This window comes from Terrapene carolina, unplaced genomic scaffold (genome assembly GCF_002925995.2).
Source record: "Terrapene carolina triunguis isolate 2854851 unplaced genomic scaffold, T_m_triunguis-2.0 Scaffold236, whole genome shotgun sequence".
NCBI lineage: Eukaryota > Metazoa > Chordata > Testudines > Emydidae > Terrapene > Terrapene triunguis.
In genome coordinates, this window is record NW_020664587.1 from 1,350,722 (window position 1) to 1,378,277 (window position 27,556).

General features: G+C 44.8%; 1 protein-coding gene across 1 annotated transcript; it reads right to left on the reverse strand.

Moving 5' to 3' along the window:
- On the reverse strand, window positions 1–27,554 carry STX12 (syntaxin 12). The gene is made up of 9 exons (XM_024212484.2): window positions 27,347–27,554; window positions 21,080–21,149; window positions 11,994–12,093; window positions 7,190–7,327; window positions 5,796–5,839; window positions 4,534–4,636; window positions 3,908–3,980; window positions 3,584–3,666; window positions 1–1,606 (listed from the first exon to the last, which is right to left on the reverse strand). Exons 1-9 carry the CDS (start codon window positions 27,465–27,467, stop codon window positions 1,514–1,516), a joined length of 825 nt encoding a protein of 274 aa, XP_024068252.1. The 5' UTR covers window positions 27,468–27,554; the 3' UTR covers window positions 1–1,513.
- Window positions 27,555–27,556: the final 2 nt, after the last annotated feature.

Here is a 27,556-nt window from a genome sequence, read left to right on the forward strand (position 1 = left end):
GACTTTTAAAAATGTTTATTGACAGTTATTGGATGGAATGATGGTGCAATAGTGCAAAAAATTGTGCAATTATGACAACACATTCCCTCTGCAGTTTTCACATTTAGTTTAGTATTTTAACTAAGACAGATATGGAATAAAGATTAAATACAAAATGGGCCAGTATGCTGCAGTTAACCACACAATGATGAGCTTTAGCTAGAATCTTATTTTTCCATCAGTGCATTTCAGTTCAGAACCACATTGAGGAATGGGGGTGGCAGGTAAGTGCTATCCAGCCCCATTACAGAACACTAAGTAGAACCAGAGATCTCTTCCATAGAAAGACTTAGTCAAGCAATACCCTCTGCCATTCTAAAACTACTATTGATTTACTAAACCAAATTTTTATCCCTTATGAACAGAAGATTAAGAGTATTAGATGTTCATAACTGGTATTTGTTCACAAAATGCATACCATCTGTTCTAGTAAGAGTTCCACATTGCTAACTACTAACAGAGCTTTTCAAGGGTCATTTCTAAACAATTTAGTTTGGGTGAAACCAGAAAGTTCAATAAACCCTTGGGCTCAGTTTCCAACCTTGCATGGCTCTCATCACCATTATAAATGTGAAGTTGTCACATTAACTAGTTACAAACTAAATGTGTAGCTCCAGATTTTAGGGTTGCCTATGCCATAGGGCATGTTTCAATAGCCATTTTTTAATTCTACACAAGTGGTGGCAGTGCCGAGTGGGAAGATTTAAGTGTTTGATAACAGTAAGCCACCAGCTATAGTCTCACTAGGAAAGAATATATTGTTAGAGAATGTTATGTTAAATGCTGCATTGTCACCACAAACACTGATGTGAAAAAACCCACCACCAAACATTAATAAAAACTGTTACCATTATCTATAGACTAAACTGATCAGTCACTGAGCCCACTAGTGGTTCCAACTTCAGCACTCATGCATTTTAATCCTTACCATTCAAAAATGTAATGGTAAAGTTTCTCTAGAAGAGTTAAGAGCTATGGCCACCTGGAGACTAATCAAACCATGGGGCAGATATTAGAGATTTTAGGAATTGGTGAGTCAAGGTAAAGTGAGAATCAGCACTGTGCACTCTTTGGAAGTAATTCCTATTTGCATCACTCCTACAAAGTATAACTATACATATAAACATGTTAGAAGAATTGTAGTGCCACTTGTCCAAAACAAGACATCTCCAATTACTGATCACATTCTTCAAGATACAGTTGGGACAGGGAGTAATCATAATACAATACAGAAAGCAAAAAAATACAAGATAGTTTAGTTACATAAAGCAATAGAATTTGTACATAAACTGATAAATACTGTTCTCCATTGTTCACTAATTCCAAGTAGTTATCTGCATGTTAGTTTCTAAATCTATTACTAGAGGACATTCTGGTTTGTGCTCCCTCAAGGTGGTCAATTCATTTCCAAGACTAGTCAGCCTGTTTTCCCAGGGGAAAACTCTGCAATGAAATTAGACTCCTTATGAGGACTTCATTTTGTTGCCTGCCAGATAACGAGTCCTAAGATTACAGAAGCCACAGCAAGGCCAAGAATCAGGATGCAGATCTTCTTACGAGATTTCTTCTAATGAAAGAAAAAGAACAAAAAATATTGACACTAAAACAGCAGATGACAGAAGACTCAATGAGTTCGGCTAATTACAGAGTTCTGGACAGGAGACAGCAGCGAAAGTAGAAGCACAGCACATCTATCCTGACTCAGGAGGAGAATGGAAAAAATTCCCAGAGAACAGATTACACTTTGTTTAAATCAGTGTGCTTTATGGACTCAAACCAAAAATGCTCAGGGTTAACAGCATAAAGAACTAGGAGGTGATGCAGTCAGAACACGGTTGGACTCAACTCCTGCTGCTGTCAAAAAAGAGTGAGCCGTACTTGAAGCTGGCTGAAACAATAGTGGAAAGCGAGCAAGCTTGCGTTTTAAAATGCCTAGCAGACCATGCTATGATAGAACACACCGCCATGACTTGTACAGAAGTCATACCTCTCCCAGCTGTTAGGATTCTTTGAGGGCATCAACAAGGCATGATCAAAGAAAAACCAATTTACCTGTGTATTGCGCCTTCCCTTGTGTGCCTGAACTGGCTGTTACAAGAAGCTTCTTGGAACTATGCAAATGATATGTGGGTGAATTCATCAGCCACGATTTCTGCTCTTTGATGTAATGGCCTCTGCTCTCTGCATTGTACTCTATCCCCATCCTGACCTGGAGGCTTGTAATATACCCGGTCGTGAACACAGACGTGCAGCTGTTTTAAAGTTTACCCACTGCAGCCTTATAGAGTCTCACTTGCCTTGGGAAACCTCCTACTGTGTCTAGGTAAGTATGACCAATGCCTGCAACGCATGCAGATTCTAAACTCTTATGTTGGAGAGTCCAGCCCTGGTGTTTGTGAAATTGTGAAGAAGTTCTAGGACACAATGATATCGCAAGCTGCTGGATGGCGAGAGCAGCTGCTATTCTGTTCTGTTGGAGTGCGAGCTCCAATACCTTAGTTCAGGTCGAGAGCAAGCAGAGGAACAGCTACCGCCACTAGCATGGGCCCTTTTCCTTCCTCACAGCTGAAGCCAGGATCAGAGCACTGCTGCTCTACTGCACTGTAGCCTCCTCTTACTCGTCTCCATATGTCTCCTCCCCTGAACCAAGCATGCCCAGTTCCTTAGCCATAGCCCTCTCTACACAAGGGAGCAGCTGAAGCAGAACCTTAGTCCTGCCACAGGCTCTTGAACTGCAAGCACGGCAGGCAGGAGGACAGGTGCATGCCATCAAGCCAACACTAGAGATCTAATCAAAGTGGCCAAAATGAGGGGCTTTGAAAAGTTGCTGAGAGAGATTTGGTAGGTCAGGAAAAAGAACTGATGACTGTTCAGGTGCAAGGGGGAAGAATGGATGAGTGGGTGGTGACCAAGTAGGCTGGGGTGAACTGAGCAGCAAATGGCAAGATGATGCAAGTTGAGGCATGTGGTGGGACACTATGTCAAAGAGTGGGTGGGAAAGAAATCATCTGTTAAGTTTTTTGTGAATGGGGTTGTGTGTGTTGGTATCTATGTTAAGTATTGGGTAGTAAATTTTTGCCTGGGCTGGTAAACTGTATCAGTCTGAAGATCAGCCTTGTAATGTTTCCACTGTAACACAATAACCTGCCTCTGCTAAGGAATGTTCTCCATTATCTTTTAATATCTGTTTTTTTTAAAAAATGCAGTACTGAAGACAAAACCCAGCAGCTACCTTCAGCTATTCTCCAGGTCTATGCACCCCACATTATATCCCCTGCATGATGGAGAAGGCTGAGTAGAGGGGTCCCAAAGGGAACCCATGGTTAATTTCTAGTATCTTATTGATAAGCCAAGTAGTACACGTGGCAGCATCTTTTCCTGGAGATGGTGTTCATTAGAAGAGTTAGTCCCACCTCAGCCCCTGCTAGTTTTGTGAGACTTGCCTGACTGGTTGCAGAAGTGGGTATGTTTGCCTTGTTCTGTGCAATATGGCGATAGCACCGGTCAATATGTATGACAGTGCAAAGCACACAGAAGAGTTTACCTGATAATAAGCAGCTCTCTGTAACTGTTCACTGGCTCTTTCCACGTGCACTTCTGAACTTTCCACATTTGCTTCTATGCTATCTACACAAGTGTAAGGGGAGAGAACTCAAGTTATATTAAAAGCCAATTCAGAACTGCAGAATTAAAGCTGAACAGCATATGCTATCATATGGCATTTATATAGAATAGCTGCAATGGTTTAAATCAGCCACTCTCGGTTTTTCCATATACATTGAATTTAAAATGTGGACTAGGTGTAGAATAAAGCCAGATAAAAGAGAGGAGTTATATTTCAGAACATCTGTTGTCCAAGTGTACTTACCAATCATGTCTCCTTGATCGTGAATCATCATAGCTAAATCCTTAAATATCTGATTGACATCCAAAATGTCTGCCTGAAGACAACAGTTTGACAAGTTACAAAAGGTATAGATTATATTTTTCCAAAGCTAGTTTCTTCTTTGCTTAAAGGTCCATCTCAGGAATACTGCCCAAGGCTTAACAGACTAAACACCCTCTATAAAAAAAATTCCCACCCTACATGGATGTTGATTTTCAGTGGTTGTAGTAACAGTTTTTTCTACCTCATGAGAGATGAAAGCTTTCAAGACTTATACACCAACTACAGCAGAGAGCAAGCTTCATGGGTATTCAGTGGTTGTCCCAGGGCACTAGTAATTAGCACAGTGTGGGATTCATATGAACATTTTTATTAAGGCGTCACTCCTACCATCTTTGGAGCATCGCTGATGGGTGCTGGAGGGACCTGCACACAGCCCTCTTCAGCTAGGAGGTCACTCACCTAAGCATCAGCGTCTCTAGAAGGAGTTCTGGGCCTACTGAACTCCCAGCTCTCTTGATCCCTCCCCACAAATAGACGAGCCTAGAGCACATTACCTGGGCCTTTTATTTAGGTCAGGGCTGCGAATGATAGGCTCTAGAGCTCACCTCCAACTGCCTGATTGCCGTTTCCCTCTCTTTAATGAGTTCAAGGTCCTGTTCAGTTATTGCTACATCTTCTTGAGACTGCATTTGATTCCAGTCTTCATTACTGCAGAAAGAACACAGACTAAGAGCCCGTTCCTCCTGAGCAGCAGATACTTCCACTCCCCATTCATGCCACAATGCCAGTGAATTATAGAAAGCTTCCCCCGGGGACAAAAAAACAAATCAGGAGTGGATTTAAACCTTTAGTACAAGTAGATAGATTCTGGTATTACAGTTGTGCTTAGAGACAAATTGGACTAGTGATGACAGGTTACTGAAGGGATGAAGAGTGGGTTTTGCATAAGGATACTTCAAAATCTCAGTAAAGAAACTAAAAGTTGGTTTGTGTAGGATGCTTTGTTCTAAGATGTAAGTGTTCCTTATGGCTATATACTGGGAAACTTTGTATTTCCTAATGTGTTTGGGGCTGTGTGTTGTTTATAGGGCACCCAAAGAACAAAAGGCACAGATGGAAGTCTTTATGGAAGGCAACCTGCAAGCATGTTGTTTTGAGTACTAGGCAGAGCGTGCCATGCATGGGTCCGGGTTGAATGATACCTACTGGATGCATGGCATTGGAGGTCAAAATAAAGCCCATGGTATTTTAGTCCACTACCCAAGAACTGCAAATGAAAAAAAAAACCACCAGCAGAGATGTTAAAGCAAGCCAGTCGTCCCCACTCCCAAATCACCTGCATCCTGGAGAGACAGCATTAGTAATAGCATTGTGCAGGCTAGGCACTATTATGGACAAACCAGCAAGTGCAATACAAGACCCTGTTTTCACACATTTAGGATGAGGAGAGGTGTCCTCTTGCTTCTCCACTCAAGAGTAAATACTTTGGAAAGCTGTACCAAGATTCCATGTCCGAGTTAGTGCACAACCCTCCAGCAGTTTTTGCTAGCTAGTAAGTTTCAAGACCTCAGAGTGCCAAAATACATTAAGAGATGCTAATTATCTCTGGGAGGGCCAACAGCCAACATGTGAAGTAGCCTAGTTTTGAAATAGTTTAATGTTTGGAAGTTGTGTACCACCACAATAAGGTTTACAAACTAACTACATATGGAAATGTTTTATATGGTGTAGGAATTGGGTTTCCTGGACTCTATGCACCAAGTTCAGTGATAATGCTGCATTAATGTAGTTTCTTGTAGTAACGTGTTAATTACACAGAGATGGAAGTGATAAAATGCACCCCGGGAATGCAAGAGGTAGTTGTTACCTATCAAACGAGACCAGCTGCTCCTCTTTGAGTCTCTCATCAGTCTGGAAGAGAGGAATGGCTCATTACTGTCACAAACTGCAGGCATCATGGACACAGCCAACCACAGCAAGGTAGGACTCTTACTATGTGGAGCTGAAGAGTTGTAACTTACTAGTGTGAGTACCTTTAAGATGCTTGCGTTACTTTGGTTTTTAGACATAAGCTACAGGGGCACTGCAAGTCAGAGGCCACTGAAAGAGGCCCCCTAAAAAGTCTGCTTAAGTCCTTTGTAATTGCTTGTCAATTCCTTTATCCACATACAATAAGTGTTTTGGTGCATTTACTTCTAAAGCCATCAGCTCATGGATTATGACAAACTTCAGCAAGGGAGCAGAATTACGAATCAATATTCCAAGGGGATTAGACAAAGCAGGGGAGGAAGTGGGCAAGAGGGATTGAAAAAAATGCTTTGATTGTCCATTTTATTAGGAATGCTTCTTAGGCTTGGTCTACACTTACCCCCCAATTCGAATTAAGGTACGCAACTTCAGCTACGTGAATAACGTAGCTGAAGTCGACATACCTTAGTTCGAACTTACCGCGGTTCAGACGCGGTCCACACACGGCAGGCAGGCTCCCCCGTCGACTCCGCGGTACTCCTCTCGTTGAGCTGGAGTACCGCAGTCGACGGCGAGCACTTCCTGGTTCGATTTATCACGTCCAGACCAGACGCGATAAATCGAACCCGGAACTTCGATCCCCAGCCGCCGAACTAGCGGCTGGGTGTAGACCAGCCCTTAGTAATCACAGGGACTTAACAAGAGACAGAGACAATATCACCAGAACAGGATTTAACCAACCATGGATAGGAAGAAAATTGGAAATTGCACTGAGGAAGCAGTTGGACAAAGGGGGCTCAAGGGAAGGGGAAAAGGGAGATGGAGAGAGTGTCTGCCAGGAGGCAGCTCAAGGACGGACAACATTTAAGAGGTCTTTTTAGAGAGCTATAGGCCAGTGTTGACAGTCTTATTGCGGGCCTACCAGCGGTGCTTTGGTTCCCCTCTCCACATATACCTGCACATGCCTGACTTTCCTCCTCCTCCTCCACTATTGTGAGCAGGCAAGGCACTGAGAGACTTTTGGCCTTCTGTGCTTCAGAATACAAAGAGCTAGTACACAGACACTGCTCAGTGACAGTGCAGACTGACAGTTCTGAAGTCTTCAGCCATGCATACATATGAGCTGATCGATCTCAATAGTTCGGTGTCCACCTCCCACAAAATACAAACATGCACATTTTCATTTGTTCCTCGTTTGTCACAGAAGTCCAAATATTTGAGTGAAAGGTGCCTTTGTAATAAAGACTTCAGAGCTCGCTGAGCTCATTATACAACTCCTCTTAAAATACTTACCGAGAGACGAGAGCCAGCCCGTGCCCTGGCTACAGTCTCCTTCTCCTTCTCCGACACTCTTCTCTGCACTGCCTGGAAGTTATTTAAGGCCGCAGAGAAGTCATTCATTAAACGCTCCTTCTGCAATTTCTGTTGACGCTAAAGAATTGAAATAAGAGAACGAGTTATTCCAATATCTACTGACGAGACAATCCACAAAGCACGGGGCTTCACGAGGCCCCTATCTCCAGTGTTCAGACAGATTCCCCAGTCCAGCCCCTGCCAATGCCAGATCATTCCCTACCCTGGGGTTCTCGAGTTTAGCTTTACTTTCCTGCAGACACTTCCAGAATCTAGTACATTGCAACCCATTATTCCTAGTCATACCACATGGACTGCACTAAATAATCAGCCAGTCTCGGGTTAACAAGATTCAGATACCTGTAGGCCTAAGTCCCCTGCAGATCCCTCAGTAACTCATTTAGTCAAGTTAGAAGAATTTAACCCCATCTTTTCCTGGCAAGTGAATCCTACAAAAGCTGGAGGATGGTCAGCGATTTTCTTAAAGTTCCCTCTACTTTGTCAATATTTCTTTTCATATGGAATAGTGTGTTCCCTATATGATTACAACAGAGCTGTACATGGGGACTGACCTTCCTGTTCCATAAACTGCCTCTGTATGCAGCCCTGGGCCTGGTCCACTTAAAATTTAGGTCAGCATAGCTACTTCCTACATCATTCAGGAGTGTGAAAATTTCACATCATTAAGCACCATAGCTACACCGACTTAACCCCTGCTGCAGATGTGGCTAGGTTGATGGAAGAATGCTTCCGTTTATTTAGCGATCACTGTTCGGGGAGGTGGATTTAATACAGTGATGGAAAACCCTTCCGTCGCTGTAGGAAGTGTCCACACTTCAGCACCATAGCTGTGCTGCTGTTGCATCCATAGTGTAGACAAGCCCCTAGAGTGCTGCATTTTCCACAATACAAGATTGCATTTAGTTTGTGGTCTATTATCCCTTAATCTCGTGGGATTACTGCTTTCCTTCTCTTTGTTTCTACTTGTTTTTCTCCAGATTTATTAGCTATATTTCCCTCCAAGGCAAGTCTCATTTTACTTTTTCCATATTTCTCATATTTGTTTAGTTTGGTTGATTTCTGTCCTCATTAGGGTTGAACTCTTCCCTTTTTTTGTATCATGTACTAGTTTCATTAAATGTGCCACGCACGCCCCTCTTCCAGATCATTAAGGATGTTAACTAAGATCAGGGCAGATTTGTGTGGTACCCACTATACAGGTTTCCTACAACTTGAGACTGTACTGTTTATTACCCAGTTTATGATCCTTCAGTCAGTTCTTATCCACATTTCAACATTCCCATTAAGCAAATATGAATAATTTTTAAAACAGTTTTATGAGAAGGCATTTGATGCAGTAGCATAATCCAATGAAGCCTGTTCAGATAGTTAAAAGTTGCAGTCCTTTCTTCTGGGAAGAATCTTGCCATACTGATTCAGGCTTTCATGAACTCTTGGCTGGGATGCTGAAAAGTAATTATTGGCACTTCCAGCAAGAGACATTCACATATTGCAACTATTACTCCATATGTAGGGCCCTACCAAATTCACAGTCCATTTTGGTCAATTTCACCGCGATAGGATTTTAAAAATAGTAAATTTCATGATTTCAGCTATTTAAGTCTGAAATTTCAGTGTTGTTATTTTAAGGATCCTGACCCATAAAGAAGTTGTGGGGAGGGGATCGCAAAGTTGGGGGGGGGGGGGGGGGTTGCGGTACTGCTACATTGGCGCAGCCTTCAGAGCCGGGCAGCTTGAGAGCGGCGGCTGCTGGCCGGGAGCCCAGCTCTGAAGACAGAGCCACCGCAATCAGCAGCACAGAGGTAAGGACGGCATGGTATGGTATTGCCACCCTTACTTCTGCGCTGCTGCCTGCAGAGCTGGGCCCTCAGTCAGCAGCCGCCGCTCTCTGGCTGCCCAGCTCTAAAGGCAGCAGCACAGAAGTAAGGGTGTCATGGTATGGTATTGCCGCCCTTACTTCTGCACTGCTGCTGGCGGGGCGCTGCCTTCCGAGCTGGGTCCCCGGCCAGCAGCTGCCACTCTCCGGCCACCCAGCTCCGAAAGCGCAGAAATAAGGGAGGCAATACTGCAGCCCCCCTAAAATAACTTGCAATCCCCCTGCAACTCCCTTTTGGGTCAGGACCCCCAATTTGAGAAACATTGGTCTCCCCCGTGAAATCTGTATAGTATAGGGTAAAAGCACACAAGAGACCAGATTTAATGGTGGGAGACCAGATTTCATGGGCTGTGATGTGTTTTTCACGGCTGTGAATTTGGTAGGGCCCTATCCATATGGCAGCATAACTTGTCAAGGACTTCTCGTCCACTAGAGAGAAACTGAATTGCACATGTTGAACGACTATACAGAGCATGGAATTTCAGTCTTACTTACGACTGGTATTTAAGCCTTTAAATTTAGGATCAGGTTGAGGCAACATCTGCTGCCCCCCATCTGCTGCTGCAGATCATCCCGTAATGGCATTTTGAAGAGGATGGCTGACAAGATTTTCCTTCATCGAGCACTCTTCCCATGGATATGCCTCAGCACATGAGCATCACCCTTTCAGTCAAGGCTCAAAACTGCATCCTTTATCACAAAATTCAGCAGGAGAGAGCTTGGGGCTTATCTATTTAAGGTTTATATTTTGTTTACGCCAGGCCTGTCTCCTTAGTTCCCATGGAGATGTGTTACCTTTTGTTGTGTGTTAGATAGAATCATAGAATATCAGGGTTGGAAGGGACCTCAGGAGGTCATCTAGTCCAACCCCCTGCTCAAAGCAGGACCAATCCCCAACTAAATCATCCCAGCCAGGACTTTGTCAAGCCTGACCTTAAAAACCTCTAAGGAAGGAGATTCCACCACCTCCCTTGGTAACCCATTCCAGTGCTTCACCACCCTCCTAGTGAAAAAGTTTTTCCTAATATCCAACCTAAACCTTCCCCATTGCAACTTGAGAGCATTACTCCTTGTTCTGTCATCTGGTACCACTGAGAACAGTCTAGATCCATCCTCTTTGGAGCCCCCTTTCAGGTAGTTGAAAGCAGCTATCAAATCCCCCCTCATTCTTCTCTTCTGCAGACTAAACAATCCCAGTTCCCTCAGCCTCTCCTCGTAAGTCATGTGCTCGAGGCCTTTGGGCAGGGAACCTCATAAGATGACTAGAGCTTCCCACTACCTTCCCATGGAAAGGCAAGGGCATTCAAATGCACATTAGAATTATAAAGAGACTTGATGTTGGCCAACAAATGCTCCACTATGCAGCATTTTGGTACAATTTTGCATTGCCTATAATTTAGCTTCTTCACCACAGTCAGCTATCCCTTACAGCAAATAGCTTCTAAATGCCTTTTAAGATACTAAGTAACAGTTCTGAATACACAGCCCAATTGTATTTTAATGCTATAGCGCTGCCATAAGGCCAGGGGTGAGTGGGCGAAGAATAGAGCCACTATATAGCAATAGCGAGCCCCTTCTCCAAGCAGCTCTGCAGGTTTCTGGTAAGAAGCTGGAGAAATCTGGAGCTGGAACGGGCCTTCTGTTTCCTCTGGTTATGTCAGCTGGGAATGAGGAGTTTGGGGTGCAGGAGGGGGCTCAGGGCTAGGGTAGAGGGTCGGGGTGTAGGGGGTGAGGGCTCTGGCTGGGGGTGCAGGCTCTGGAGTGGGGCCCGGGATGAGGGGTTTGGGGTGCAGGCTGCCCCAGGGCTATGGTGGGGAGAGAGGACTCCCCCAGCTCTTTCTCCCCGCAGTAGCACCTGGGCTTGGGGGGAGGGGTGCCTCTCCCTGGCTGTGGCAGTTCCAGCAGGCCAGGGCCGGGGGAGGGGCTCCTCTCCCCTGCAGTTCTGGAGCGGCTGGGCTGGGGGACCTGCGCAGCCCTAAATAGCCTGTTGCACGGCCGTGCAGCTTACAGGGAACCTAGCTGTGGGCTGTAATACTTTGGTCTAATTTCCGTTGTCAGGTTTAATCTATGGATGCCCTCTGACATACTACTATTTAAAGTGGTGGTACACTATGAGTGCACTGTGGAACTCCCATTGCACTGCAACAGTGTCCACATGGGATATAAGCGTGCAGCAAGCTGGTGCGCTGTAGAGTCAGACCCTGGCTTGCTGTGCAGTAATGTCCATTGTGGGCAAGCTCTCAATGGCAGAGCCAGAATTAGAACTCGGAGGTTCCAGGATCATTCAGCCATGGTAAACCCATGAGACAGCTGCTGATCAGGATGCCAATGGATTAAAGACCCTCTTCGTTACAAGAAGACTTCCTAGTTTACACTACACCAAGAAGCCTGTCACATCACTGTGACAGAATGATCATAGATGCAGGTTGTGTTCCAATGTCTTTTGGGATAAAGTCTCAGCACAGAAATCCATGCATGCCGAAAGTCAAACTTTGTGTTCTACAGACACAAGCGAGATGGGGCACTGAGAACTCCCTGGCTTCACTCACCATTTTAAAGCATCCCTATACAATTCTGTATCGGGGGTAGCCGTGTTAGTCTGTATCCACAAAAACAACGAGGAGTCTGGTGGCACATTAAAGACTAACGGATATATTTGGGCATAAGCTTTCGTGGGTAAAAAAACTCACTTCTTCAGGTGCTCTCTGCTCTCTTTAGACAGAGGCCACCCTATCAGATGACCTAGATTTGCTAGTTCATACTTGTCCTGTAATGACACAAGTTATTGTGTTTCTTTCTTATTAGGATAATTTTTCTTCCATTCCACTAAAGCTTCACCCCACAAACCTGTTCAGAAGCAGATAAGGGAAGTGGCAGAGATCCCAGCTCTTTTAGGTACTCGTTTGTCTCCTTGGCGAGCCGGTTTGCAGAATGCTGTAACTGTTGTCTAAAATAAAAATACAAGCTTATGTAGTTTCCTCTGAACTAATTTATTAGTATAGTTTCCAAACAATTAACATTTGTCACCGTACCACATAAGGGTTCCAAAATCATGCACATTTAAGTGGCACATTATGACAATTCAAATGATTACAGCTCTATGTTTACAACTGTCAGGTTATCCCAGGAACTTCCACCTGCACTTATAGCACTAAATCAGGGGTCGGCAACCTACGGCACACGTGACAAACACGGCACGCGAGCCGATTTTGAGTGGCATGCAGCTCCCTGCCGCGGTCCCAGCCCCCAGCCCCACTCAGCCCTCCCGCCCACCGCTCTCCCCTGTGGGGGCAGGAGGCAGAAGCTTGGTTCTGCGGCAGCCAAGCTTCCCCCCTCCCCCTCTTCTTCCCCCAGTGGTGCTTTCCTGCCCCTCCTCCTCTCCGTCCCTGCGCCAATCAGCTGATGGCCCTAGCGAGGGGGAGGCAGTCAGGGGACAGGCAGCAGTTGGATAGGCATGGGAGTCCCAGGGGTTTGTCAGGAGACAGGTAGGGGGTGGGGTTCTAGGGGGGAAGTTGGGGGGGGTCTCAGGAGGGGGCAGTTGGGGACAAGGAGAAGGGAGGCTTAGATAGGGGGTGGGGTCCCGGGAGGGGGCAATCAGGGGACAAGGACCAGTGGGGCTTAGATAGGGGGTGGGATCCTGGGGGGCAGTTGGGGCAGGGGTCCCGGGAGGGGGGGGGATCAGGGGACAGGGAGCAGGGGGGGTTGGATGGGTTGGGGTTTCTGTGGGGGGTAGTCGGAGGGAGTGGATGGTAGCAGGGTGAGGCTCCCCTCCCTCCCCATGAAGTGTTCTATTTTTTGAAAGTTAAAATATAGTATCCCTACTCACAGTGCAGCTCTCCATTCATAGCAGGCTGCAGCATGAGGTCTCAGCTTCCTCACTCCCTCCCCCTCTTTCCTGTTGGTAGTGGCCAAGGGAATGCTGGGAAATGTAGTTCTTTCCCTGCTCCAGGGCTGGCTCTATAGGCAGGGAGCTAACCAAGGAACTACAGCTCCCAGGGCCCCCTGTTGGTTCTCAGCTCCCATGCTGGATCCCTGCCGCCCCTGCAAATGGGCTGCCCCAAGCACGTGCTTGCTTTGCTGGTGCCTAGAGCCGCCCCTGCCCCTAACGCCAGCCCTGGCTTTTATACACAGAAACCCCATTATTGTGGCGCAAGTGGGCCGTGGAGTTTTTATAGCATTTTGGGAGGGGGTCTCAGAAAGGAAAAGGTTGAGAACCCCTGCAGTAAGGGACACAAAAAACCTGGGAAAATGGCACACATCATAAAACAGCAAGAATGAGACTATCAAGTGCACAGAACAGATGCTTATTCAAATCTTTCCACTAGTCATCTAAGGAAAACATTTTTAGACAGAAGTGTAATTCTTTAAATGCTGACTGGGTCCCACTTTTTGCTTAGTGGTTTTGCTTTCATTTTGGTGACCATGAACAATGATTGCCATGTCCATCGTAACGTGACACACATAAGCCATGGCAATGGGGGGGGGGGGGGGGGAGGGGAAGAGAGAGAAAAGAAAATTGGCTCTTCAGTTAGTGGTTACACTGGGTGCGCCTATGAATACTATTGTCCCAGCAAGTTAGGATGGTCCCAGAATGCTTTGCTATAAGAAGTCATGATCTTCTATAATAGACAGCCAACCATAACCTATGAAAAGTCCTTAGTTGCACAAACGCAGTTCTGCTTTAGCATACCCAGACAGTTCACCACTGGAAACTCTACACATCATTAGTATGCCTAGCATATGATCTACATTAAATTCCTGTTACAAAGTTTCCAGACACCTTGTTGTAATTTGTAGTGTTTTCTGCCCTAGGAAGGAGGATTTGGAAGGAATTAACTAATTAACTAACCAAGAGTGCTATCACTGCATAGATTAAGCTTCCTACGAGTTTCACTCTCCTGCCACATGCACACAGAACATAGTGGTGGGTCAGAGCATAAGATGGGAAAAGGAAGGAAAGGGATACAAAAATAAGCACTAGGCAATAAGTTCATTGCGTGCCCATAAGACACCAAGAAGAAAGCTATCAACCATATAGCCCAAAGGATGTACAGGACTAAGCAGTCAGGTTTAGTAGAGTTTGTGTTGCCTCATTGCATATTCTAGCCCACAGCAGGTAAACTATAGTGATGCTTGAGAAGTTAATTTGATGGTTGTGTTGACTCTGATTTCCCTGCATTTTTGTACCAATACACTTGGAAGTGTCACCCTAGAAAGCACTATTTGTTAAGTACCAATAATCCCTTCAAGTGAAAGCTGAGGGTTTTTCTATAACAGAACTACACTAACTGGAAACTAGATTCATTAGACTGCCACCAATGATTAGTCATTAAATCCAGATCAAATCAACTAAGATCTAGTTGAAGCACTCAAGCATTAGCAGCTGTGTCCTGCTTACATTCTGAAAAAGTTTAGAATGTTCTGCACTTCATATGGAATGTTATAAACATGTTCGATAGCCACCCAGGTGTCTATTAAACATAGCAGCCCTCAGATTTGTACTGAGCAGCTCGGAATGACAAAACAGAGACTACAGGAAGAGAGGGGGCTCCCTTTTATAAGTAGGAACCTTGTCACTGGAAATCCCATCCTGTAACAGATTTCATCTGACAAATTTTTCATCCCAAAAAGAGAAAGTCAAAACCATCAGATTTTTCATGGGAAGGGATTTCCAGAAAATTCTGTTCGGGGAGAGCCAAACCAGAAGCTTTTGGTCTGCTGGCTGGCCACCCAGAAGACTCTTTGCCTACAGGTAGAAACTGAAACTGACTAAAGCCTTCCAGGCAGGCAGCCAGGGAGCCTTCATTTAGATTTGGACGCAGCATGGAAGGTGGCAGTTATGGGTTATAAACTCTCACTTGACTGGCGTAGAGGAGGGCGCCACAGGTCACCTTCAATGGTGGGAGGAATCACTGCTTTCTATTGGTCAGCCACTGCCCGCCACAAAGCCGGCAGACCCCGGACAGTCAAGTGCTGACCCGCCATGGTCTGTCCGCCTCCTGGGGTGCGTGGGGCTAAACCAAAAGTTGAAATCCAGATTGAAACCTTGCACCTGACAAAAATAAGAAACCAAGAACTTTCCAACTTGGAAGCTGGAATGTCAGGACCACTTGTCCGGGATTGACCAATGATGACCTACAATACACAAACAGCATACAGAAGTCAGCTTTGATAGACCGTGAGCTGTACACACTCAATGTTGACATTGCAGCACTTCAGGAAACAAGACTTGCAGATAATGGTTCTGTCAAGAGACCCATTACACCTTATTTTGGCAAGGTAAAAGCAGTGAAGAAAATCGTCTGCACGGTGTCGGTTTCGCTGTGAGAAACAAGTAGGTAAAGCTCCTAGAAACATCCATTGGGAAGTCAGAGCGTATCATCTCACTTAAACTTCAGATGACCATCGGCTCTGTGACCATCATTAGTGCCTATGCACCAACACTCAAATCTAACCCCAAGGAGAAGGATACATTTTACGACTCTTTGCATCAAGTCATCAAAAGAATACCATCAACTGAGCAACTTTTCCTCCTTGCTGACTTTAATGCAAGAGTTGGTGCAGACAACAACTCATGGCCAGATTGCCTAGGACATTTTGGCATTGGCAAGATGAATGAGAACGGTCAACGACGTCTTGAATTCTGCGCCCAAAACAAATGTGCATTTCAAATTCATATTTTACAGGAAAAGAGTGCCACAAAGTGTCATGGCGACATCCACGATCAGGCCACAGGCACCAATTAGACCTTGTTATTGTCAGGAGGAAAGACCTACCCTTAGTGCAGAACACTCGCACGTTCCACAGTGCTGATTGTGACACTGACCACTCCTTGATTATTAGCAAAGTGAAGATTACAGCCGAGAAACAACATAGAGCAAAACCTAGGAGCAAGCCCCAAATCAATGCTATTAACACTGAAAACCACAGGAAATGCCAGGAGTTTGTGAAGACTTTTGAACTTTGCGTGAATCATAGAATATCTGGGTTGGAAGGGACCTCAGGAGATCATCTAGTCCAACCCCCTGCTCAAAGCAAGACCAATCCCCAGACAGATTTATGCCCCAGATCCCTAAGTGGCCCTCTCAAGGATTGAACTCACAACCCTGGGTTTAGCAAGCCAATGCTCAAACCACTGAGCTATTCCTCCCCCCTTAAAAAAAAAATGCATGGGAAGTCATTACCCGAGAAGGCAGAGGAATTTTGGGAAGATTTAAGAACAATAATCCATGAAGTATATAAAAGGTTGTTACAAGGAGGAGGGAGAAAAATTGTTCTTCTTAATCCCTGAGGATAGGACAAGAAGCAATGGGCTTAAGTTGCAGCAAGGGCGGTTTAGGTTGGACATTAGGAAAATCTTTCTAAACTGTCAGAGTGGTTAAGCACTGGAATAAATTGCCTAGGGAGGTTGTGGAATCTCCATCATCGGGGATTTTTAAGACCAGGTTGGACAAACACCTGTCAGGGATAGTGTAGATAATATTTAGTCCTGTCTTGAGTGCAGGGGATTGGACTAGATGACCTCTCAGCCCTTCCAGTTCTATGATTCTATGAAACAGCTTTAGCTACATTTGGGGGAAAGAGACCATCAAAAAAGGACTGGTTTGAAGAAAACGAAGCAGAACTATTACCTCTCATCAACATTAAGAACACAGCCTCTATCTGGAACACAACAAGAAATCAACAAAGTACCAAAGTGAGACTTTGACATGCAAAAACCGAGGTACAGCGAGCAAGCAGACATTGTGCAAATCATTACTGGATCAAGGTCTGTGAAGAGACACAGACAGCCTCAGACACAGGAAACCTCACAGTCATGTATGACGGCCTGAAGAAAGCTCTAGGTCCTACTGTCAACAAGGTTGCCCCTCTCAAATCACACGGCAGTGAAATCATTATAGATAAAAGCAAGCAGTTGTCTCGTTGGGTTGAACACTATTCAGAGCTATATGCACAAGAAAGAAACATCACTAGCGAATCACTAGACCAAATGCCAACTCTACAGGTCATGCCAGAACTAAATGTGGAGCCCACTGTAGAAGTGGGCAAGTGGCAAGGCTCCTGGAAAAGATGGCATCCCAGCGGAAATCCTCAAGTGTGGGAAAGACAGCCTATTACCATATCTTCATCAGCTGCTACTTAAATGCTGGAAAGAGGGTGAAGTACCACAAGAGTTGCGCGATGCAAACATCATCACTTTGTATAAAAATAAAGGCGAAAAGGGCAATTGCAACAACTACAGGGGTATCTTGCTACTAAGCGTAGCAGGAAAAGCTTTTGCAAAAGTCATCTTAGTGCACTTACAACAACTGGCGAATTGTGTCTACCCTTAATCATAGTGTGGATTCAGGGCTGGAAGATCAACTATAGACAAGTATCAGGCGGTCGCCGTGTTAGTCTGTATCTACAAAAACAACAAGGAGTCCGGTGGCACCTTAAAGACTAACAGATTTATTTGGGCATAAGCTTTTGTGGGTAAAACTACAGACATGATATTTTCTCTTTGTCAACGCCAAGAAAAGTGCAAAAAGCAAAACTGACCATTGTACATCACTTTTGTGGACCTAACCAAAGCATTCGACACAGTCAGCAGAGCAGGTCTATTTGCAATACTAGAAAAGATAGGATGCCCACCAACCCTGTTAAGTCATACATTCATTCCACAACAACATGAGAGCAACTGTCCAGTTTGACAGGTCCACTTCGGACAGCTCTGAGATGAAAAGTGGAGTAAAGCAAGGATATGTTCTTGCCTCTACACTCTTTTGAATCTTCTTCCCGGTACTCTTGAACTGTGCGTTTAAGAACATGAAAGATGGAGTGCATCTCCACACAAGATCAGATGGGAAACTCTTCAACCTATCCCAACTTAAGTCAAACACCAAAGTCAAAAAGGTGCTAATCAGGGAACTTCTATTCGCTGATGATGCTGCCCTCATAGCTCACAATAAAGATCTACTACAAGAACTCATGGACTACATTTGAAGTGCCTGTCAGGCATTTGCTCTCACTATTAGCATCAAGAAAATGGTTGTATTAGAATAGGTGGGTTCCACAAGATCCTTCAATTATCCTACATGCAAACCAGCTAGTAATCGTCCAAAAGTTCAGCTACTTAGGTTCTACAGTGACCACCAACCTCTCACTGGATGAAGAGCTAAATGTTCGCATTGCAAAGGCTGCCACCACCTTTAGCAGACTGACTAAAAGAGCCTGGAACAACTCAAAGATGACCATCAAGACCAAAATGCTGGTGTACCAAGCTTGCATCCTCAGCACTCTCATGTATGGTGGGGAAACATGGATAACTTATGCTCATCAGGAGAAAAGGTTAAATAGTTTCCAACTACGTTGTTTACACCGTATACTCAACACCAAATGGCAGGATAAAGTCACCAATGCAGAGGTTCTTCAAAAGACAAATTTACCAAGTGTGACAGCCCTGCTCAAGCAAAGACATCTGCGCTGGCTAGGCCCTCTGAGTAGCTTGGAAGACGGATGCATACCCAAGGACATGCTATACAGGGAGCTATCGGAGAGAACAAGAACAACAGGACGTCCCAAGTTTTGCTATAAAGACACATGCAAGCGAGATATGAAGGAATTTGGAATTGATCCTGACCAATGGGAAATCTTGGCAAGTGATCGTAACAAGTGGCGCCATTGTCTTCATCAGGGTATCAAAGTCCATGCAGAAGCTGGTTCCTACAGCTTGAAGAGAAAAGAGCTCAGAGAAGGAAGCAAGCAGCTCCCAACCCAGATACATACATTTGCAATAAGTGCCAAAAATCATGCAAATCTTGGATTGTCCAATTCAGTCATATGAGACATTGCAAACCATCTACATCATAGGCTGCAATTCCCAGAGTCTCTCGTAGACGAAAGGTTGCCAACAAGCCTTACCCAAGAGATTTCTTTGCACTGGAGTAAACCCAATGCAAATAAATTGGATATTTCTTTTCAAAGAATCTGTAACATGAGATTCTATGGCCATTTAGTTCACCTCTGGGTGTCAATGCAAGATTCTTCACTGCACATTTTCTAGATTTGATCAACTCTAATTTTAATGTCCAGAGAAACTGAGCTTCTTCCATTTCCTTTGGGAGATCATTCCATCATCAGGAGACCTCACAGTTGGGAAGGTTTTCTGGGTTTTCATTTGATTTTTCCTTTTAATAATTTTCTCTTATTACTCCTAAGTTATTTCTCTACCACTCTGCTGCTTACACCCTTCAATTATTTGTATGCTTGTGTACAACTGTAGTCGTTGCTTAGGACATGTCTACACTACAGAGTTTTGTCAACAAAAGTTATGCCGCTTTAATTAAACCACTGTTGCATGTCCACACTATGCTCCTTGTGTTGGCAGAGCACAGGCATACTAGCAGCTCTTGCATCGACACAGAGAGCAGTGCACTGCGGGTAGCTATCTCACTGTGCAACTGGCCGCAGGGTGCTTTGGGAAGGGTTTTCAATGCCTCATAGGGCAGGCACAGCGTCACATGATGCAGATTTCTTAATCCCATTGTTCCATGGGCATCCTACTAGATTGCCAGCTGCTTTTCAACTGAAGTGGGGGTGGGGGTGGGGGAGAGAAGGGGAGGGCATGTGTGGGGCGTGTGTGTGTAGAGACAGATACAGACTGTTTTGGGGGAGTATATGAGAGTGGGGGAGGAGTGTGTATGTGACAGAGACAGAGTGTGTGTTGGGGGAAGAGTGAGTGTGTCAGCATGCTGTCGCTAAATTCAGACAGCAACCGGAAGCATCCAGTCCTGAGGCAGGGAAAGGGAGATGTCTCCAACATCAGCCTCCATCCCCAGCTCTGCCCAGCACAGCAGACTCCCTCCCATCCCCTGCAGCAGCAGTCTGCCTGCCGCTGTGTTCCCAGTGCAGGGGAGAGCAGGATTCTTTGCTGCCAGAATGGAGCAGCACATTCAGCTGTCAGAACTTCCCGGAGCTTTGAAAGGGGAAGGGCGTATGCCTTTGTAGCTGGAATCCAGGGCAGCCAAGTTCCTAACAATGAGCAGAGCGATCATGGTGGGTATTGTGGGATACTGGGGGAGGCCAGTTATGGCGACAGAATGAACAGCTGCAGCTACACTGACACTTTGTCATTTTAAATTTGCTGCAAAAAGCATTATGCCTCTTGTCGAGGTGGTTTTATTTTGTCGCAAAACAGGAAAGTTTTGCCGACAAAACTAGCTTTGCAATGTGTACACCTCCACTGTTTTGTGTAGTGTAGACAAGGCCTTAGACAATCTATGTGTAATTGCCTTAGGTCGGACCTTCCAGACCCTTTGAGAATGTTGGTGGTTCTATCTGAACTCCCTGCGGTTTGTCATCCAGTGGTGTAGTCTTCTCTACAGTGTTTAAAATTACATTAGACATTTTGATTGCCATAACTTATTGCTGCTGATCATTCTCTTGCCTAGTCTTTTGGCATTACAGGTGTTTCTCCCCCTTCAGAATATTATCTTCTCATTATTTCTCCTAATTTAGGATCCAAGAATTTTGTTAGTGTGACATTTACTCTCTCTTCTAAATCATAAGTGAAGCTTAAAATAGTATCAGCTACATCACAGATCCTGCTCTAACCTGCAGAAGCCTGAACACAGCTTGATACATGGCTGTTAATCCCCCTTGTTTATGACCCTTCAACCAGTTTTTGATCCACATGACAGTGTCCATAGCAAGCAGATATTAATGGCTTTTGACTCCAGTACAACTACCAAATTCCCTTCATCCACCAACTTAGCCTTTTTGAGAGAACTAGAGTCATGTTTATGCCCTGCCACACCACACCTACTCCCCCTCTACTGCCACCCTCCCACCCTGCAGAGTTTTGCTCAGGATACTGCTCACTAACCAGAAGAGACCCAGTCTATTTCCATCATATACATGCACACTTACGTGTTTGTTCAGGTAATACTTACAGGTTTTCCTGCAATTTGCTGGAGTCCTGTTTGGTTCCAAGCTGGCTCATCAAATTCTTTATCTGAGAAGCTGAGGAAAAGAGTTTACAATGGCTTGGTGATTTGCAAGGCAAGACCATTTTAAAACAACACAGACTCCTTCTTGCTTATTTTTCTTGAAGTTCCCCTTCTAGCTGCATTACCATCTCTCCCACAGAAATGTTGCTATCAAAGTTTTGTTGAAGTAAGGCTTGCTCACCACTTTAAGATGTACCTGTACCTGTTGTCTCAATCTAGATGAAATAAATGGGCCGAAGATGTTAACATAACCCAGTCATTGTCCAACATTAAATAGTGTTAAACAAGGTCTGCTTAGTACCATAGCAAATACCATTAAAAACATTTTAACCTTTTATTAAAGATAAAGAAAAGAAGGAAAATCAGTGAAAGCATTTGAAAAGTAAAATATTAAATAAGGCCTCCATTTTAACAACATCCTGTGTTCCGTTTCCCTTTAGCTGGAGAGGGTTTTAGCCCCCCCAGATTGACAGTCTCTTTGAGGTGTCAGATGGCAATAACTGTCCTTTTAGGGAAGAGAGAAGATAGTTGAGGGGGCTAGAGTTGTTATTGCTGTTGTTAAAGTTCAATCCCATTTCATCTCAGGTGGCACTGGAATTCAGCAGGAGCTGGTAGAAGTGGCGATGTCATCAGAGTCACTCTCTCAGGACTGGTCTGGGTCTCTCTCAGGATCAGAATGACAAAGGCCATGTGTCCCACCGAACGCAGCCAGGAGAGGAAGCTTGCTTCGGTAACCCCTGCCTGTTGTTTTCCCCAAAGTCTCTTTATTTAAGGACCCAAAAGGGGAAGTGATGGGTGAAATAGCCAATACCCTTATTTTGTTCACCAATTTTGGCTAATTAATTTCCAGTTCTACATCTCTTGTTTTTACCAAGCATGGTATCAACACACTCCTTGAATTATATCAATGTGGCCTTTTTTGTTTGGACTGATTTAGTCTCTCTCTAGTTCTTTTGCACATTGATAACATTCTTTATTGAAAATAACTTCCAGGCTAAATTTCTAAGCAGGCAAAAGTTACAGACCAATTGTCAAAACATACCTTACCCTAAATGCTTTTTATGTTAGACCAAGTGAGGGTGTTTGAAGTAGTCTGGTCATTGATTTGTAGAGTGCTTACAAGGGACTAGAGTTTTACTAAAGGGTTTAATAAAATAGAGGTGCACCACCAATTTAGAAAGTCACATTTATGAGTTTACCTGTTGATACAAAGTATTGCTATAAGAGAGAGGAAAGTTATTTCTCCAATTTGTTTAGTTTAGACCAGTGGTTTTCAAACTTATTTGATCGGGCCCTCCTTCTTTGCCTCTGTTGTAGTTTCCATACCCCTCCCCCCCAAGTACATATACTACCCCCAGCTCTGAAGGCAGACCGGAGAGCAGCAGCTGCTGACAAGGCACCCAGCTCTGAACACAGAGCACAGAAGTTAGGTTGGATTGACAAATATCACTTTTCACACCAGACTTGGTGCCCCATTGCCACCCTTACTTCTGCGCTGCTGCTGCCACCCCAGGGCTGAGAGCTCATCATGTCCAGGCGAGGGATTGTGGGGAGGGAAGGAGAGCCTGAGCCCAGGTGGCAGGGCTCCAGCTGTCCCCTTTATCCCCGCCTCCCGGGTGTGCACGACCCTTCTGCATGAGGCCCAGCCACCAGGGCTGACAGCCAGAACTCAAAAAAAAAAAAAAAAAAACAAAAAGTTCGCGCATCCCCTGACACATTCCCACACCTCCTGGGAAGCCTGCTCCATAGTTTGAGAACCGCTGCTTTACACAAAAAGTAATTTCAATAGTCAGTTTCATTATAGTCAATTTTTCCTGTGTGTGTTTGTGAAAGACAGCAAGAGGGAAGAGAAACAGTTACAAATACAAAAACATGGTTGTGAAGTTGCTGAAGCTGTGAGGGACTCAGAGGCAGGTGCACAAGACTACTTTAGCCCTTTTTTTTTTTTTTTTTTTAATAAACGGAGTAGTTTAAGTTCATGGTATACCTCTAAGCACTGTGGAGAACCTCAAGTAGCTACCCTTACCTACTACACCCAGGTCCAGCCCCCAGTAAGCCAGTTCTGGAGCTGAACAACAGGAGTTGTTCATGATTTCTTAGCAAGCAATGTAAAAATCTGAATGAATTTACAGGACAGATATTGCCTTTATAGAGCTGGCCTAAAGAAGAGTTTGAATTGGAGATTTAGTCAGTAAAGTGATCTGTTCCATGCAGAGTTCCCCAGCACAGTTTTTTGCCTGTGATGTTACCAACAATACATGCTCTTCATCAGTGGAAGCAGGAGACAGCAGCCACCGACTTTGGAGGAGTATGAAGGTATCTTTGCATTTCCGGTACTCCAGTTACTGGAGTGTTCTACTTGAGCTATTAGAATATACTGTAGTTGCAGGTCATCTTTGAAAACTAGTGTCGCATTGGGAAGGAGGAAGAATCTTAGAAGATGTACATGAACAATCTGCATTTAAGTGGGCAGAACACGATTCTTCAAGTCTAGTTCTTCTTGTTGACTATTTCAGTTACAATCTTGTTACAGTGGGATTAGAATGCCACTGTTTTATCTTTTGAGAACATTGAGAGTCAGAATGGGGGAGTGACAAGTGAATCAATTCCATCATACCAGAAGAACATTAGGTCCAGTCTACACAAAGAAGTTGCACTATTTAACTAAAACTGTAAATAAATTTAGTTTAGTTGGTGTGACTTCTTCATTTAGATTGTGTCTTGGATCAAGTCACTTATGTTGGATTTGCTCATGAGCCATACTGGAGTGTATTTAAACTATATTGATTTGCATTTAACAATGTCTTTTAATGTAATGCCTAACAGCACATATAGTACAATGTGGCTTTATGGAATAATTAAATGCTGGAACTCAGAACCTTGCCTGGGTAGCATGTTGATTTTCTGGAAGTTCTATTAGTTCTCACAGTACACAGTTGTGTAGTGAACTCCCCATGCACTAAATTCCCCTACCTGAAGGAGCCAAGCATCACAGATTTCATGCCAGAACAACTCTTGTAATGGGTCAGAAGTCTAACATCTTGTAGAGAATCAAAGAATCATAGAACTGGAAGGGACCTTGAGAGGTCATCTAGTCCAGTCCCCTGCACTCAAGGCAGGACTAAGTATTATCTAGACTATCCCTGACAGGTGTTTGTCCAACCTGCTCTTAAAAATCCCCAATGATGGAGATTCCACAACCTCCCTAGACAATTTATTCCAGTGCATAACCACTCTGACAGTTAGAAAGTTTTTCCTAATGTCCAACCTAAACCTCCCTTGCTGCAATTTAAGCCCATTGCTTCTTGTCCTGTCCTCAGAGGTTAAGAAGAACAATTTTTCTCCCTCCTCTTTGTAAAAACCTTTTATGTACTTGAAAACTGTTATGTCCCTTCTCAGTCTTCTCTTCTCCAGACTAAACAAACCCAATTTTTTCCAATCTTCCCTCATAGGTCATGTTTTCTAGACCTTTAATAATTTTTGTTGCTCTTCACTGGACTTTCTCCAATTTTTCAACATCTTTCCTGAAATGTGGCACCCAGAACTGCACACAATACTCCAGTTGAGGCCTAATCAGTGTGGAGTAGAGGGGAAGAATTACTTCTCGTATCTTGCTTACAATATTCCTGCTAATACATCCCAGAATATTTGCTTTTTTTGCAACAGCATTACACTGTTGACTCTCATTTAGCTTGTGATCCACTATGACCCCCAGATCCCTTTCCGCAGTACTCCTTCCTAGGCAGTCATTTCCCATTTTGTATGTGTGCAACTGATTGTTCCTTCCTAAGTGGAATACTTTGCATTTGTCCTTATTGAATTTCATCCTATTTACTTCAGACCATTTCTCCAGTTTGTCCAGATCAATTTGAATTTTAATCCTATCCTCCAAAACACTTGCAACCCCTCCCAGCTTGGTATTGCCGCAAACTTTATAAGTGTACCCTCTATGCCATTATCTAAATCACTGATGAAGATATTGAACAGAACCGGACCCAGAACCGATCCCTGCAGGACCCCACTCGTTATGCCCTTCCAGCATGACTGTGAACCACTGATAACTATTCTCTGGGAACGATTTCCCAACCAGTTATGCACCCACCTTATAGTAGCTCCATCTAGGTTGTATTTCCCTAGTTTGTTTATGAGAAGGTCATGCGAAACAGTATCAAAAGCTTTACTAAAGTCAAGACATACCACATGTACAGCTTCTCCCCCTATCCACAAGCTTGTTACCCAGTCAAAGAAAACTATCAGGTTGGTTTGACACAATTTGTTCTTGTCAAATCCATGCTGACTGTTATTCATCACCTTATTTTCTTCTAGGTGTTTGCAAATTGATTTCTTAATTATTTGCTCCATTATCTTTCTTGGTACAGAAGTTAAGCCGACTGGTCTGTAATTCCCTGGGCTGTCCTTATAAGTAAAGCTCAAAATAGTCTTAAAAGTGACAGAAAGCTTTCAGATAGTACTCTATGCACAGATGATTGAAGCCAAGAAAGGTGATGAATGTAATATCTTCTGTTTAAAACCCACATAAATGGGGGAAATTGATTACAATGAAATTTACTACTGAAAGCACCTTTTGTCTAAAGTAACCAAAATGGAAAAGTAACTTCTCTGTCTGTTACAGTAATATTAGGCATTTGTATCAATAGATAAACTCAAGTTGATGGTGCCCCTTTATTTTATTAAGGCCTTTGATAAAACACATATTCCTTGACTATTTTGAGAAACTCTTGTGCTAGTCCCACACCTCATGTGCTGCTCTGTGTTGGCACTAGTCAGGTGTAATGATCTAATAAGGGGCATAGCAGCAGGAGGATTCTGTTCTGTTTCACCCAACTGGTCATGAAAAGAATTAAAGCAACGCAAAACAAGAGAAGAGACAGACAGGTGAATGGGTGGGCAAGAGAACAAGAAAAACCACACTACTTTTGTCTTATAGATATGAAGCCTTCACTGTCTCATGGGAGGAAGAGAAGCAGACATCGCAATGGAGGGAAGTCAGGGGCTGATGAAGAGAACTTCCAGGAAAACAAGTCCCTTGGAAAGTCAGGAATGGACTAGCTCAGGGGTAGGCAACCTATAGCACGCGTGCTGAAGGCGGCACGCGAGCTGATTTTCGGCGGCACTCACACTGCCCGGGTCCTGGCCACCGCTCTGGGGGGTTCTGCATTTTAATTTAATTTAAAATGCTTAAGAAGCTTCATTTAAAAAAACCTTATTTACTTTACATACAACACTAGTTTAGTTATATATTATAGACTTAGAAAGAAACCTTCTAAAAATGTTAAAATGTATTACTGGCATGCGAAACCTTAAATCAGAGTGACTAAATGGAAGACTCGGCACCCCACTTCTAAAAGGTTGCTGACCCCTGCTCGTGTTAAGCCAGAGGGCCACCATACTGTCAAGGGATGACTAGCTGTTGCAGCAACATGGATGGGTGCGTCTGGCAAAGCAGGTTGATGAACATGGCCAATTACAAGGGAGCTGCTGTGGTTGATTGAGCTCCTTCCCCGGCTGTGTTCAGTTACTTCAGGTCACTTAGATACCTGCTGACGTTTTTAGATTTTAGAAATTCCATATAACTCTTCCAAGAGATCAGTAGAACCTCTCCTGCAGACAACCAACTGCCTAGTAAGAAATAGGTGATGCCAATTAGTTATCTGCTTTGGAATTTGAATGAGTAGCTTGCCCTCATTCAGTGTTTCCTATACTGGGAAAGAGGTGAAGAGAAACTGCAGTGCAAAGACAGACGACAGACAAGGATGGAGAGGAAATTCAAGGGAGCTAGAGAGGCCAGCGGTCTGGGTGCGGTATGAAGCAGCAGCGGGGGGGAAAGCGGTGAGGACAGTTACGGGGGGGGGGGGCAGAACTCGCAGGTGATGCCACAGCCGTGGGGAGGCAGGGAAGGGGCGTGTCAGGCACAGCAGGGGAAGGACTGTCAGCACTGCAGCGGGGTTCCGTGTGGCTCGGAAGGGAGGCGAGGGGCTGGCCCAAGCCCGGGGCCCTGGGGAGGCGAGGGGGGCAGAGCTGTCAGCGCGGGGCCGGCAGGAGGGAAGGAGCCGGAGCCAGCGCAGGGGCAGGGGCAGGGCTCAGGCTGAGAGGGACGCGGGCAGGCCGGCGGCAGGAGGAGGCGAGGAGGGGCGGCCGGGAGGCGAGAGCGAGGAAGGGCCGGGCCGGGCCGGGCCGGGCCGCACTCACTGTACTGAGCGATGCGCTGCACGTTGGCGCTGCAGGTCTGGATGATGCCGCTGAAGTCCCGGGGCGGAGGCTGCCCCTGGGGCCCCCCGGGCCGGCACGCGTCCAACGGGCCGTAGGACATGGCGAAGCCGGGCTGGGGCAAAGCGGTCCGGGTCAGGGCAGCCGGGAGCTCAGCTGAACTGGGCAGAGCACCGCCTCACCAACTGCGCG

Bases quoted from the DNA above. Each gene is read 5' to 3' on its own strand.
- STX12 (XM_024212484.2), bottom strand. From the start codon at position 27,467: ATGTCCTACGGCCCGTTGGACGCGTGCCGGCCCGGGGGGCCCCAGGGG. The intron at 3,667-3,907 runs GTAAGTACACTT...ACACTTGTGTAG, and splicing joins CGATCAAGGAGACATGATTG to ATAGCATAGAAGCAAATGTG. The intron at 1,607-3,583 runs GTAAACTCTTCT...TTCTTTCATTAG, and splicing joins AGAGAGCTGCTTATTATCAG to AAGAAATCTCGTAAGAAGAT.